Source organism: Phalangium opilio, unplaced genomic scaffold, assembly GCF_054372755.1.
Source record: "Phalangium opilio isolate 3A_F unplaced genomic scaffold, DU_Popi_V2 ptg000113l_1, whole genome shotgun sequence".
Classification (NCBI taxonomy): domain Eukaryota; kingdom Metazoa; phylum Arthropoda; class Arachnida; order Opiliones; family Phalangiidae; genus Phalangium; species Phalangium opilio.
This window is the reverse complement of record NW_028324209.1, coordinates 785,477-800,523: the sequence shown is the minus strand read 5'-3', so window position 1 is coordinate 800,523 and position 15,047 is coordinate 785,477. Positions and strand designations below refer to the sequence as shown.

General features: G+C 38.1%; 2 protein-coding genes across 2 annotated transcripts; one reads left to right on the top strand and one right to left on the bottom strand.

The window, feature by feature from the left end:
• Nucleotides 1-3,497: 3,497 nt before the first annotated feature.
• LOC149623159 (uncharacterized) lies at nt 3,498-8,106 on the bottom strand. Its single transcript, XM_089852737.1, has 2 exons — nt 7,985-8,106; nt 3,498-4,333 (listed from the first exon to the last, which is right to left on the bottom strand). Exons 1-2 carry the CDS (start codon nt 8,013-8,015, stop codon nt 3,612-3,614), a joined length of 753 nt encoding a protein of 250 aa, XP_089708863.1. The 5' UTR covers nt 8,016-8,106; the 3' UTR covers nt 3,498-3,611.
• A 2,301-nt stretch (nt 8,107-10,407) lies between these two features.
• On the top strand, nt 10,408-13,395 carry LOC149623158 (uncharacterized). The gene is made up of 3 exons (XM_089853309.1): nt 10,408-11,379; nt 12,120-12,456; nt 12,828-13,395. The coding sequence occupies exons 1-3, from the start codon at nt 10,958-10,960 to the stop codon at nt 12,909-12,911; spliced, it is 843 nt and encodes a 280-aa protein (XP_089709435.1). The 5' UTR covers nt 10,408-10,957; the 3' UTR covers nt 12,912-13,395.
• Nucleotides 13,396-15,047: the final 1,652 nt, after the last annotated feature.

Below are 15,047 nucleotides of genomic sequence, written 5' to 3'. Positions count from 1 at the left end.
GTGTAGTCAGGAGTTCATAATAACCCCCCTTCGGGGGGGGGAAGTACGAAACTTGCCATAGAGCTAATGGTAAAAATCGCGAACAACAAGATTTTGTCGTTGCGCATATAAAGGACTAGCCTGTTGATGGACATACAACTTTACAGTAGATTGTAGTAGTATCTATACTCCTTGGTTTTCGTTCCAAAACTTGGCAGGGATCTCCGTCGTTAAGAAAAATGGCGAGTATATGTGGACGCAGAAACACGATGGAATTCTTATATTAAAGATACTGGGAATCAATTTGTCCATACCGTTTTAATTTAACCACGGAATTATCACACATATCACAAGAAAACAATAATGACTATCGTTTAAATGCTTTGTAGAAAACTAGAAACCATCGCAAAGCCAACTTCTTAGCCAAGGCTTAATGTACACCGCGGCTGCCCGCGCCGACAGACATGAGACGCGACTCGCGAGCCATTTTCGCTCCCTAAATCACAAGATAAAAATAGTGCTAACCCGGAATATGGGAAATTAATGCGCGTGGGCGCTAAACATTGGGGTAACTATTTCTTTGGGAGTTAAGCGGTGTATAAATCCGCTGAGCTTTACGGCGAAACTTTGTTGTTACGGGCTTTTTGTCCAGTTTCGTACTTCCCCCCCCCCGAAGGGGTGTTATTATGAACTCCTGGTGTAGTGTATTTTTCTATAGCAACCTTGTGGCGGGTTGTTTAAAAAGGTATGTTATCGATTGGGCGTGTTATCAAAACAGCATTGTCCAAAACGGCTTTTTCATAAACGCGTTTGCCATTATAGCCATTTCTCGTTTCAGCGCATTTTGATTACAGCGTTTACATCTTGAGCGTTGTTTCGTATTGTTGAAGGTATAAGTATTAGAGCTCGGCATTATCTATCCATCATCCACGTTATTTTATCCATAATCCATAATTATCAACAGAAGTTGTATATTAAATCGAATTATGTCTACAACATTTATCTATAAATAATCGATTATTCACTAATTTACGGATAACGGATGGATAATGCCAAGCTCTAATTAGTATTGATTTCAGCTTTAGGTTTGAATTTTAATGCCTGTCAAACAAACAATTTCGTGGTCTAGCAGTGGCGTCGCTAGGCCTTTTTTGGGGGGGCTATAGCCCCCCCAAATTCCAAATTTAGCCCCCCCAAAATAATCCGTAAACCCTACCAAAAAATTAGCAACCTAAAATTCTGTAGCAATATATAAAAAATTTTCAATATCAAACAGTAAAATTTTGAAGAAAAAACAGATGGAGACAAGTAAAATGTTTTATGTTCTTTCGAAGGGAGTCCCAATAGTGTGGACTAAAAGCTAACCAAGACTAAAAATAAACCTAAGACGAGTGAAAATCCTTCATAATCGGTTCCGTAGTCCTTTTTTTTATCAAAAAGGTTGTACATCTTTAAAATACGAATAATTTCACGTTGACACAAATTTACGGATAGTTTTAAAGGTCTACACATTTTCCAAAGAACCCATTATGCAATTTTTAGCCACATCGTAGTATACGATAGGCTCTTAGTTGGACCCGAGCCGTAGTATTACTGGCCGGGGTTTTCGCTTCCGTTATCGTCAGATTTTAGCGAAAATGGAACCAATAGTGGTAGCTGAGCTCAGTTAGAGATTTTATTTTAATTAAAAAAAATTTCACACCGCACCCGGGAATTGAACCCGGCTGGCTGGCGCAGCAGTAAGACACGCTACCACTGTGGGGTCGGACACTTCTGATTTATTGTTTAGGGTCTTTGAACTTTTTCTTTTTATTTATGTGCTAATTAAATAGATAACGATATGGCTACTATTAAGTCCCAGCTCTTGGGCCATCTTGTTTATATTAAATTCTTATAATAACTTTAAAATAGTTTGCCCAGATTTAGCCCCCCCAAATTTCACACCCTAGCGACGCTACTGTGGTCTAGTGTGTTAATGCGTTTTAATGTTTGGTTGGGATGGATTATTTGAACTCCTATAAATTACTTTCCACCTTATCCAAAATATCCTCCTATTAATTAGCTGCCACCTTTTCCAAAATATTCTGATATTGATTAGCTGCCACCTTTTCCAAAATATTCTCCTATTAGCTGCCACCTTTTCCAAAATATTCTCCTATTAATTAGCTGCCATTTTTTCCAAAATATTCTCCCATTAATTAGCTGCCACCTTTTCCAAAATATTCTCCTATTAATTACCTACCACCTTTTCCAAAATATCCTCGTAATAGTTAGCTGCCACCTTTTCCAAAATATTTTCCTATTAATTACCTACCACCTTTTCCAAAATATCCTCGTAATAGTTAGCTGCCACCTTTTCCAGAATATATTCCGCGAACCAGTCCATAACCTGAGGATCTCAAACGGTTATGAAACGCTGTAGCGCTAAACTGCTGGTTGGGAAAATAGCGCTATATTGAGAAACGCGGAAATAGCGCTAAACGCGGAAACAGCAACTGCGGTTTTGCTTCAACGCGGTTTTGCAAACCGCTGTTTTGGGCATTCCTTTATTCCAAAACGCTCTTTTGAAAACCGCTCAACTACCCGTGAACCGTTTAAAAATTGGGTCTAGGAATTTGAAAATGCAGGGAAAAGTATATTTATTTCGGAATGGAGTTATTTAATATTTGGGAAAAGTCGGGGATTTGAAAATGAAGTCTTAAAGGTCGGGGAATGGAAAAAGGAATTTGTAAGTGCAGTCTGAGGAAAAGTAATGTCATAAAAGTTTATATCTACCATCAGAAGTATCTGATTCTTCCCAAAATCCCATAAAATTTATTATAGCAAGGTTACTAAACCGAATCACATACGCGATAAATAGTTCCCTCATCTATCCCACTCGTGCGCTTGTGGATTTTTGTCCCACGTCCAGACTAGGTTTGTGGGTTAATGGCTGAGGATTTAATACCAAACAGTTATAGAGATGAGCGGGAGCGCAAACCAAAAGGCTGAGCCTGGGTAGATTCATGTTACGTAACTAAAGTATTATTTTATTTCTTCTATTATCCACTTTCGCTACCATGTAGGCCTATCTACTTACCGACAATATGAGCGAATGTTCGCTATAGACCATGCAGCTTCGTGTTTAAGCTTTGAAACCAGATTATCGCTAAATTTTACGATAGCTGTTAATTACTTTCATATCTAAAACGGAAATTGCTAATTAAGTTTAAACAAAGGGTTTGATTGTATTCTATTTATACTAAAACACAAAATTTTATCCGGTGGTTTCGATGAAACTAAAGATTGGATTGAAAATGAAGTTTGTTAAGTTGTATTTCGGCTTTCAGAATAAAGGGTTGTACTTTTTGATATGTGAGATCGACATTTTTGAACAACTAATCGTTTGCTTGATTCAAAGCATTTTTATGTGGAAGAATTTGTTAATAACGCTTTCAAACCCCATTCTCAGTATGAAACAGACCCTATGGCTGTTAAACAATTGTAAACATAAAAATGGTTAATACAATTAACTCGTTTTATTCAATGTTATGATAACTACAAAAGATTTAATTGTTCTTTTTATGGTAATGCTACTTTAACCATTCTTAAGACTGACCTTCCAGCCAGTCTTGTGGCTAAGAGTTACGTTTCTAGAAGGCAATCCTACGTTTCTTTCGTCCATGGTCCAACGGAGCGTATTTGCTAAGGTATTCCCAGTCTTGTGGCAAAGCGCTACGCTTCTTAAAGACAATCCTACGCTTCCTACGGTCTTGATCTTGGCGGCTGGCGCTTCGTCGTTTCTTCAGGGTAAAGGCGTCAGCCAATGGACTTCTGCGCTTTCTGTAGGCGACAGGAGCCGCAGCACTTCGTTTACTGAAGTTAGGGAGCAGTGCGAAAGCGCTTCGTCGTTTTCTCATGGTAAAGGCGTCAGCTAATGGACTTCGTCGTTTTCTCATGGTAAAGGCGTCAGCTAATGCGCTTCGTCGTTTTCTCATGGTAAAGGCGTCAGCTAATGCGCTTCGTCGTTTTCTCATGGTAAAGGCGTCAGCTAATGGGCTTCGTCGTTTTCTCATGGTAAAGGCGTCAGCTAATGCGCTTCGTCGTTTTCTCATGGTAAAGGCGTCAGCTAATGCGCTTCGTCGTTTTCTCATGCTAAAGGCGTCAGCTAATGCGCTTCGTCGTTTTCTCATGCTAAAGGCGTCAGCTAATGCGCTTCGTCGTTTCTTCACGGTAAAGGCGTCAGCCAATGGACTTCTGCGCTTTCTGTAGGCGACAGGAGCCGCAGCACTACGTTTCGTTAGGCTTATGGCGTCAGCCAATGGGCTTCCCTCTTCATTGATGGTTTTTTCCGCGTCATCTCCAAGAACCTCTGCTGTGATTAAATATTATCGTCAACCAATGTTCAAAATTGACTCTTAATGGTCAGGAAGTTTAAAAATTCGGTCAAGCAAGGAGCGCAGTGATTTTATATAGAAAAATCTTATATTATTCAAGCTATACCCCCTTTATCGCGCTATAATATCACGAATAACCCTTATCGATGATGCAAACTGAACTTAAACTAGTGAATTTAATATTTATAACAGTCAAGGATTTTAAAAATGCGTTCGTTGAGGTCAAGAAAAGTTAAGGATTTTAAAAGACCCGGGAAAGTCAAGGAAATTGGAAATGCGGTCCTAAAGGTCAGGGAAAGTCGAGGAATTTGAAAAAAAAAGGCTAAAAAAGCAGTCAGGAAAAGTGAAGGGATTTCAATAGTATTTTTCACTTACTGCAAATTGCCAACGTTGCGATTAAAACCAGAATTAAAAACACCTTCATCTTTAATCTTTGCAACCAGATTATCGACTAAATTAATTTAACTGGAGCTATTAGTTATATATATAAATTTGAAACGGAAATATCCAATTAACTCTAATTTTATTCTAATTGAAATTGATATGAAAGTGGAAACGGATGCATCGTTTTAAACGACGAAGATTAGATTCAAATCGAAGTTTGTTCAATTAAATATGTCTAATTAGTTCCGGTTTTAGAAATAGCGGCTCATTTGCACTAAGTGAGATTGAAAGGGACTGTACTTACCTTCAACTAAATTAAATTAACCTTTTATTTAAAATTGATACCCTGAGCGCGGACATAACCCCTATAAAATTCTAACCCTTTTTAAAGATGCGAGGATGCGAGTGAATCGTTTACCCGCAAGTGTTAGCATACTAGAGTTATGACGGCGCAAATTTGGGTCTTAAAGAATTTTCTTGATTTTATTTTAAAGCCCCATTTTAGCCATAGCTCTATAGTGTTAAAACCATTGAATTTAACATAACCCTATAGTTTTGATATCATTGGCAACATCGACTATTTCTCTCAATATTTAGAAAAACCATATTTACGATTATGACATCACCAAATTTGAGTTCAGGTACAATAAGTACGCGGCTTTGAATCCCACGTATATTTTATAGTAAGACCATGCATTAACGAAATTGACCAATAGGAATAAAGTCCACCTAGGCCGGGCTCGGACTGTCCTATCAAATATTAAAATAAGGTTTTACGATCCTAGCTGTAATCCTGGATTTAGTTCCCGAGGTTGCGTCGCGTGTTTCGAGGCAGGTGCCACGGAAGTGTTCTCCCCATCCCCAAGGGGCACGCCCCACTCTGAAATAGATAGATAACCAACCCTCGGACCTAAATAGATTATCCCAAAAAACTCCTAGACCATTTACTTAAAAAATCGAAGCCAAATATTCCCTTTTCTGTAGGTAAAAGTATTTCTAGATACGCAGTTCTTGCATGTGCACTTTACTCAATCAAAATCAAGCAGTGCAAATAGTATAGTGGTTTGTTTGTTTGTTTGCTATTCATGCGCAGTTGCAATTTGTTAATTTCCAAATTGGATCAAACTGCGTGCTGGATATCAATCAGTAACACCGCATAAGTTTATAAGATGGAACAAATTTTATAAACTTATGGTAACACTATAGGGAAGGTTGATTGATTCTTCTCGACCTTGGGACAGAAACGAAGCTAAAGCCATGAAGCTTATTAAGAATATCGTCTTAAAGGCCGACTTCCAGCGAAAAGGGTTCTAGCCAACTGAAAACCGAGCATCGAGACCAAAGAGGAGACTAACAAGGGAGCGACCGTGCCAATTTTCGAAGCCCCGCTTTGTCAAACTTTAAGCCGTGAAATGTGGTTCTAGCGAACTGAAGATGAACACTAGAAATCCTTTTAAATTTATATCCTCTCGAATTTTTGCTTTCCCCTGAAGGAAATTCTCTATTGCGTATCTTTAGTTCGCTAGAACCACATTGCACGGCTTTCACTTAGCTAGAACCCTTCCATCTTTTAGCCCAGCGGGGATTCGAAAATCGGCACGGTCGCTATAGTTCATTGTTAGTCTCGATGCTCGGTTTTCAGTTCGCTAGAACCCTTTTCGATGGAAGTCGGCCTTTAATCAGAAACATATTGTATAGTGTTTACGTAAACACGAACCTAGTGATAAATAAATTTTAGTGCTATATAACCTAATTGTTTTGTCCTATAAAATTTATGCAATTTTTTTTCTATGAGGAATTTGAGTACTTAGTTCCATAAAAATTATTAAGGTTATTCAACTAAATTTCTTCCCATGATGCTTTTCGTAATCGTAAGAAAAGGGGGAATGTTTTTCCGGTTTGACTCTTGTAGTTTTGGCCCTCAGCGGTCATCACCGAGGAGCTAGTCTCTCGTTGGCATCTGCTCTTCGGAGCAGCTGGACCCCTGACGGGACTACCTACATCTATCTATAAGGGGCGCCTTACGTTGCCAACGAAAAACCCCGAGGGTGGGGGCTTCACGATTAGACGATACGTTTACTCATTAAGCTTTAAAACCTATAGTAGAAACCATCCTTACAAATAACGACGTGAAAATTGAACCTCTTCGAGTTCTTCTGAATTTAAGACTATACTATAGCTAAGCCACCCGGTGTTTGAAAGGAGCTGAAACCGGGAAAATTTCCTGTTACTAAATACTAAACAGTCATCGGTATTAGCCTAAGTTTATAACGTATATTCCATAAGTATGACACTACCTATATACTTCGTAATGCTAGAGTCTTATACTGAAAACTAGTTTGTGAACGACGGAAGCGAGAATTGACTACAAGCAATTTTGCAGTCCATCTAGCTCCTATTTAGTCTGTACTAAGCCTTTGACAGCTAGTTGTTAGATTTCAATTTTAGTAACAGTATCTCTTTCAGAAGCAGAAATCAACTAATCGAAGTATAACACTTAATTTTTTTCTTTATCGTTTTTATTACTCGTGCCAAAACTGAATGGTTGTCGCGAGCTCACGTGAATCTGTCGGCGCGGTTTTAATAATACTACAATCTTAAACCGCCACTGCGTTTGCACGTGCCCAAGATAGTATACATTGCCGGAAGTGAATGGCACGCGACACAACGAAATCTCGCCTTGCCGCCTCACCTGCTCGCGCCCCCGGCACAAAAAATCTTCAACGCCGGAGACCGTTTTCTGGGAAGATGTTATACTACAAACTTCCTTGCCACCCTCGACTCTCTCTTATGTTTAGAATTTGGTATCTCTGGTTTAGTTGGCACATTCTAGCCCTATCAAATCATGTGTTAAAGACTGAAAACCAGTGTATCCAACTAATAATGGGCCACTGTAGCTATTGGAACCCATAACCATTATTTTGTTGGATCTCCGCCATCAAAACTATGAAAATCCGTTATGTAATAGCAGAAAATTGACCCGGAATTGACCATCTCGACATTTTTGATGCTTTTCGAATTTCGAGCCTTCATTTTAAAATATGGAATTTACCCCAAACCTTTAAATATCGTTAAACGTAATAACGATTTCGTTAGCAAGGTTTTCATATTAAAAGAATCTACTATACTTATGAGTATATTAATATCCGTGCAAAACGAGCATTGAACTTCCTGGGTAAAACAATTTGGGCGTTTCATTATCAGCTATTCAAGACTTTCACTTATATAAGATTAGGAATACATACAGCTACTAGTAATCATTGCGTAGCCATCCATTTTCACTCAACGTATCTAGGCGGATTTTGTGGGAAGAGTCAACCTAATCATTATGTGTAAAACGGATTTTAGCTTCAGAAAAACCTATTTCGCTGCGCGTTGAACCTTGCGCACGCGCCTGACCTCACGTAGCTACCATCCAATGAAATCACACTTAGAAAGACCGCGGAAGTATGAGGTGTAACGTGACTTATGGTAAGTTCTTAAACCCGGCCTAATACAAAACACGCGTAGATATTAAAGTGCAAGAGGAGATATATTTAGGCAAAATTATTCCTAATAGATGTATGTATTTCTGATAGATATGTATTTGAAGATTGCGACGTGCATGTGTCTGGTGTATATTAACTATCCACCAAGGGTTAAGTGGTTGACATAGACAGCGTAACTAGATATAGGTTAATCCAAGTTCTGACTATATAGAATTGTCTTGTACGCGTGCCAGATGCCCCATCCGACTCCGGGACCTCCGTTATATCCCGTTATTCTTTGGCGTATATAGAAAGTCTGCTGTCAGGTACATCTTCGGCGAAAGACACTCGGATCAGTCTGGGAGCATGCCGCGACTTTCCTTAGAAGATAGTTGTCAATTGACCTTGAAATCATTCGCCTTTCGTCTGTTATTACGACTACTAAGATATCACGATGCTATTTAAACTCTCATTAACCTGTTCCGGGAAACGTATGCTTCGATAAGTAACGTAATAGCTTATAAGTATGACAATTCCTTTGCCATAATAAATTTAAATTTTATATGGAAGGATTTCGTTGGGGGATTTGAGTGAAAATGGTGTGTATCATTATTTCTCTTTGTTGTTTATACCTATTGCTTACAAGAAAGTTGGTTTTGATTGGCAAATAACGAGTAACTTACTTTTGTTACGTTACTTCTGATGTTTCTTAACATTTCCCATCTGGAGACAATATCACCGTTCTTCTTTGTCTCATTTTTAATCCTTTTAAAATATACTAGATATTTATATTTGTATTTAAACATATATTAATATTGTAGAATTACACTTTTTAAAAAGGCATTTTTATTGATATTTTCACTGTAATTATGGTCAAGTTTCTTATCTAGTGTGTCAGAAGTGAGCTATAGGGTGACCTTTAGGGTTAAAGGTTACTGAAGTAGAACGGCATCAGATTCTATTGTACTTTGTGTTAACTGATAATAGGTTAATAATGGGTTCACGATCCACGTGGCCAGGCGTACAGTATACGTCACGCGTCAGTGCTTTTTTGACTGGCCAATTAGATAGGGAGGGGGTCACGCCACCCCCTCCGGCACGCGCCAAAATCAGGGCCCTCTCTAACTTTTCCGTTAGTTTTAAGTAAATTGTAAAAAGCAGTTGTTTTTCTCAATCTCAGCTGAAGGGAACCAGTCCGTTAGTCAATTTTTCTCTCGCTCCAGGTTTCTACCTGGAATTTTATTTATTCCAAATATCACCTGCGTTCATCTTCTAAAATAAACGGCTACAATTAGAATAACGTCTCTAACGGACACAAAAATATCTTAAATTTATTTGTTATTGCTTTCTTATATAATTAGGTGTATTTTTAGAACGGGTGTTTGTATTTATTTGGAATTTTTCACGCGTGTTAAGGATGTTATAAACTAGGCTCTTGCGAAATTTTAACGCAATCTATGTAGCCATTCAGCTGTATTTAACAAAAATTGCAATATTTATCATAATATACACGTGTCGTTTGAATTCCGTATATTTCTGAAACCGTGTTCTGTATCATTTTGAAATTTTGCATACTTGTTAAGCACGTTTGCACCTAATTACGCCCAAAATTTGAACACAATCAATCCAATCTCTCGCCCGTAATTAACCAAGTTGCATTATTGCCACAATCTGTCAGAGCTCGTTTGAATTTCTTATATCTCTGAAACGGCTTTATGAATTTATTTGAAATTTAACACAGTTATTAAACACATTATAAGGTATATCTGTATAAAATTTTGTCCTAATCGACCTAGCCGTTCATCTGTAATTAAGAAAAATTGCCTTAATTGCAAAATCTCAGATATACTATGATAAAAAAAATCTTCAGCTGGCACGCGCCTTAAAATGACGTATTTGCGAGGGCCCAATAAGTGTCCCACCCCTATAGTATCATCCCCCCGTTTAAACAAAAGCTTCTAAGTGGGCTTGAGGTTCAAAAAGCACCGCCCCGCACGAGTCATATTCTCGAAGTTAGTTTACAACGCGGTAAAGCCTGCAGAACGCCTAAAATAATGTACTTTTACAGTCAAGTTACCTTGAATACTAATTTATCACGTATTTCACCTTAAAAAGATACCGCGTGCTGACCTTAATCATGCCTTAATCCAAGTGTCCTAGAGTAACTTTGTACGTGGAACTAAATGAAAGTGAAATAAATTTTAAGGAGTCGCGGTCTAGTTCTATATAAATTTCACCTTGAAAGAATACTATACGCAACCGTATGTCTGCTTTATTTTCAGTTTCGTAAAAATACCTTTGTATGTGGAATCAATTCAAGGGGAAACTGCTGCCACGCGCGCGCGTGCCGGTCGCCAGGTGAGAAGATACTTTAGCGTCTGTTCACCTCGTTATAGTTAATGCTATAAATCCTTGTAGAGTTTCGGTTAAACTTAATTTCGCCCCGTATCTCCTTTATTAATTGTGTTAAGTTGAACAACGGCTTATTTTGTCCCGCCTCGCGCTCTATAAGTCAAGAATACACCGCGCGATTCGACTTATTTCAGATGTATCTTCCGAAGAGCTCGTAATACCTAAAAAAAAAAATAAGTTAAATTTCGATTTAAAATAATATAAAATTTTAAGCGTTAATCAAAAGTAATTTTAATAATTAACTAAAAAATGCAATGCGTATAATACAATTTTAAATAAATCCAAATTTTATTCGATTTTCTTTAATTTGGTTGAAAAGTAATCGTGGGTATTTTTAAAATGCGCTTAAATGATTGGCAGTCATCCTCGGACATTGTGACGTCATCCGATGACTTCGCCAGCGCTTGCTTGTACGGTTTCGAAGACAATTCTAACCCAAGTTCGACTTCCTGGGGTGATTTGCGCGAACCCGCCACCACTTCTAACAACACGCTTGAAAATATCGCTTCAACCGACGCCACTTTGAATGGCGGAACTAAAACTACTAAGAAAGGCAAAGGCGGCGGGACTCGAAACAAGTCGGTTAAGTCTAGTTATAAGCACGTTCCGCATCGCGAGAAACCACCGCATCTTGTCGCGAGAAGAAACGCGAGAGAACGTCGAAGGGTTCAAGCGGTCAATACGGCATTCGCTAGACTTAGAAAATGCGTCCCACTTGAAAATAGGAATAAAAGATTGTCAAAAGTCAAGACTTTGCAACGGTAAGATTTTCTCAAACACTGATGGTTTAGTACGATTGGGTAGAAGGCGATTTGGGCTATGACATTCTCAAGTGAGAGTAACGATTACGAAACATTGAAAACATGGAAGTCTACAATGTTGCTTTAGGTCAGGGAAAACCTGGAAAAGTCAGGGAATTTAAAAATGGGCCAAAAAGAGCAGGGAAAACTCTAGAAATTTTAAGAATTTCAACAAAACTCAAGGAATTTGAATAAAGTTTCTAAGATATCTGCGGTTGAACCAATAATCTGGATGATGTTTTAGCGAGATCACGTTTGGCCAGACACCGAAATGTTTTACGTTAAATATTCATAAAATGCGATTTAAACGAAATAGTTTACTTATGCACAGTTTTAAGACTAGGAGGATTAATACCATTTACACCAGGAGGCCAGGCTACTGAAAACTATGTTCAGCGGCCATTCTTATGTTTACGACAATAACAATCGCACCTAAAAACGTCAGGGAAAATCGTAGAAAAATGTCAGGGATAAATTTAAACCCTAGAAATATAATGAAAATTTGGTTTTGGAAATCATATGAACCCCGTTAACTAGAGGTATGACCTCTCGATGGTGGTCCACCCCTAGCATTTTACGCGAAAATTGTGACGTTTCAATGTTGGATGCGGGTTTTAGACCCCCATAAGGTCATAGAACTAAACACTAAAACAATTAACCCGCAGATTAATTGAATTAATTAAGTTCTAATTATTTTTTAGGGCTATTGAATACATCAATAATTTGCAAGACCTCTTAGATGATTACGAGGCAATTACCCCGACGTGCGTCACGTCACTGAGTACCGGTTTGACTTCTTCAAACCCCCAACAGGTCAACAGTTCATTTGTCCATTTAACCTCAACGACACCGCCATCGGGATTAGCTGTTGATCGAATTTCGACTTGCAATATCCTTAATAAGAACTTCGCGGAAACTCACGGAATTCATGGAAATGTGGGAGTAGCGCTCCATGAATCATTCGATGATTTCGCGGATCAGGCCAGTGTTGTCAATAAAGAGAATGAAGTACATCAAAGGTGGATTAATTTGGAAAATGTAAGGAAATCTTTTTTTGACCTTGCATGCGAACTTTAAGTCAATTAGTTTCAACTGGAATTCTAAAATGTAACAAATGTGACAAAAAGGCCGGGATTTTCAAGAATTTTAACAAAGTCACGGAATTTAGTTTTTAGTGGAGAAAATTTCTAGAGTTTGCGAATATTGAATGTTAAAGGTTGAAAGTTACAATAATTATGTTTTTACTCGCTTATTTTAAAATAATATTCTTAAAAATATAAGGGAAATAGCCCAGGGAATTTCAAATTTCAATCTGATGATTTTGCACGAAATCCGTAGTAGTTTTTATAAAGGATATTTTAAATTCTTTATAATTAAATCGTGATTAAACTTTTTAACTTTTTATTTAGAGTGTCTCCGATAATTTCGGTTCATCCTTCATGCCTTCTTTCTACGAGGATTTTGGCGCTGTTGGAGGTGCCTTACACGCTTGACCTACAACCCCGACCGCAAATATCACGTTTCTCTCGAGATCCGAGCCAATATCTCCAATTTCGAGATATTAAGTCAATACGAAACCCGTTGCGTCTTAAAACCTTCGTGAAATTTAAAGGAATTGCGCAACAATTGTGTCATGGAGTTGTGTCACTTTCCCTTTAAGTAGTACTTAAATTCTCGCCCCTCCACCCCCCTCCCGGACTGCCAAACTTCGGTCTATTTGTCTATGGGCCACAGTGAAGTTGAAAGCGGAGCCTCCGTTGAAAGAATCTAGTTTCTGATTGTATATAGTAACGTGTTACTGCCCCTTTACGTGTCGTTCACTTATCATTTAATTTAGTGCCACTAGCTCTTGAATTATGTTTTACCTGTCCATTGTTTATATGTAATAAGTAATAATTAATAATTCTAGTCAATGTGTTCGTTCGCCTTATGTAAATAAATTAACACTAATAAAATTGATTTTAATAAATGCACTAATTATTAACTGCCATTCTTTTATTGTTGGTATATATATGTAGCGTTGGAGGTAAAAAAAGGTTAAATTCCTATAGAAAGCCGATTTTTAGATGGTTTCAATGCAAATTGGGTCCCTTTGAGAGTCCTCGGCAAGTATGCGACTAATCAGGTTTTAGCTCTGGTTTCAGTAGGTGATTAATCAGGTTTTAGCCCTGGTTTCAGTATGTAATTCATCAGGGAATGAATAGAGGTTTACTTAGGAGTTGGGAGGTGAACAAGTCTGAAGTCTCACCGGGAAGGGGGAATAACGCACACACGGAATAACGTATAATCGGAATAACGCATAAAAACCGGAATAAGGCATAATGGGAATAAGGCATAAACGGAATAGCGCATAAACGGATTAACGCATAAACGGAATAACGTATAACCGGATTAACGCATAACCGGAATAACGTATAACAGGATTAACGCATATACGGAATAACGCATAGGCGGAACAACGTATAACCGGATTAACGCATAACCGGAATAACGTATAACCGGATTAACGCATAAACGGAATAACGCATAACCGGAATAGCGCATAACCAGATTTACGCACAATCGGAATAGCGCATAAACGGAATAGCGCATAAACGGATTAACGCATAAACGGAATAACGCATAAACGGAATAACGCATAAACGGAATAGCGCATAAACGGAATAACGTATAACCGGAATAACGTATAACCGGATTAACGCATAAACGGAATAACGTATAACCGGATTAACGTATAACCGGAATAACGTATAACCGGAATAACGCATAAACGGAATAACGCATAAACGGAATAACGTATAACCGAATTAACTCATAACCGGAATAACGTATAACCGGATTAACGCATAAACGGAATAACGCATAAACGGAATAACGCATAACCGGATTAACGCATAAACGGAATAACGCATAGCCGGAATAATGTATAACCGTATTAACGCATAACCGGAATAACGTATAACCGGATTAACGCCCAACCGGAAAAACGTATAACAATATTAAAGCATACACGGAATGGCGCATAAACATTTAGGGACGGTCCCCTATCATGGCTTTAGGAAGGTTCTGTTCGGATCTCGCCTTTTCCAAAACATTACTGTTATTTTATGTTATGTTAGCTTAGGTTAGGTTTTGGTTTGGTTAAGTTAGGTTAATAACATTTTATTAATCATTTAACAATGTTACGCCTTTTCCAAAATATTGATGTTTAGCTTCATTGACTTCTCAAATAATATGCCTTTTCCAAAACGTTACTGTTATGTTATGTAAGGTTAGGTTTGGTTTGGTAAGGAGGACGTCTCTCCCTCTTTGGAGCGGTTATACACTTCAAGTAAGTGTATCCCTTATGGAATGAAAAAATAAATAAATAAAACCATCAAATTCTACTCTATTTGAGTCTTTTTGGGTATGCAATATTGGGTTAATTGGAATAGGAGAACTGGGAATTGGGTTGATTGAGGCTTGGATAAATGCGAATTGGGTGTTTTAAATTGGGTGAATTGGGGGTTAACCCATTTAACCGCCGCAACCGCCCTGGGCATCAAAATCCCTGGCTACGCCTCTGTAAATATCATCAAAAGTATATAGATATAAAAACAATTGTACACTTCGTTGAAACAAGCCGTGGA

Excerpts from the sequence above, each read along its gene's own strand:
- LOC149623159 (XM_089852737.1), bottom strand. The coding sequence starts at position 8,015 with ATGGATGGCTACGCAATGATTACTAGTAGCT. Across the intron at positions 4,334-7,984 it reads CGCAATGATTACTAGTAGCT|CAGAGGTTCTTGGAGATGAC; the intron begins GTATGTATTCCT and ends ATTTAATCACAG.
- LOC149623158 (XM_089853309.1), top strand. The coding sequence starts at position 10,958 with ATGCGCTTAAATGATTGGCAGTCATCCTCGGACATTGTGACGTCATCC. Across the intron at positions 11,380-12,119 it reads AAAGTCAAGACTTTGCAACG|GGCTATTGAATACATCAATA; the intron begins GTAAGATTTTCT and ends ATTATTTTTTAG. Across the intron at positions 12,457-12,827 it reads GGTGGATTAATTTGGAAAAT|AGTGTCTCCGATAATTTCGG; the intron begins GTAAGGAAATCT and ends CTTTTTATTTAG.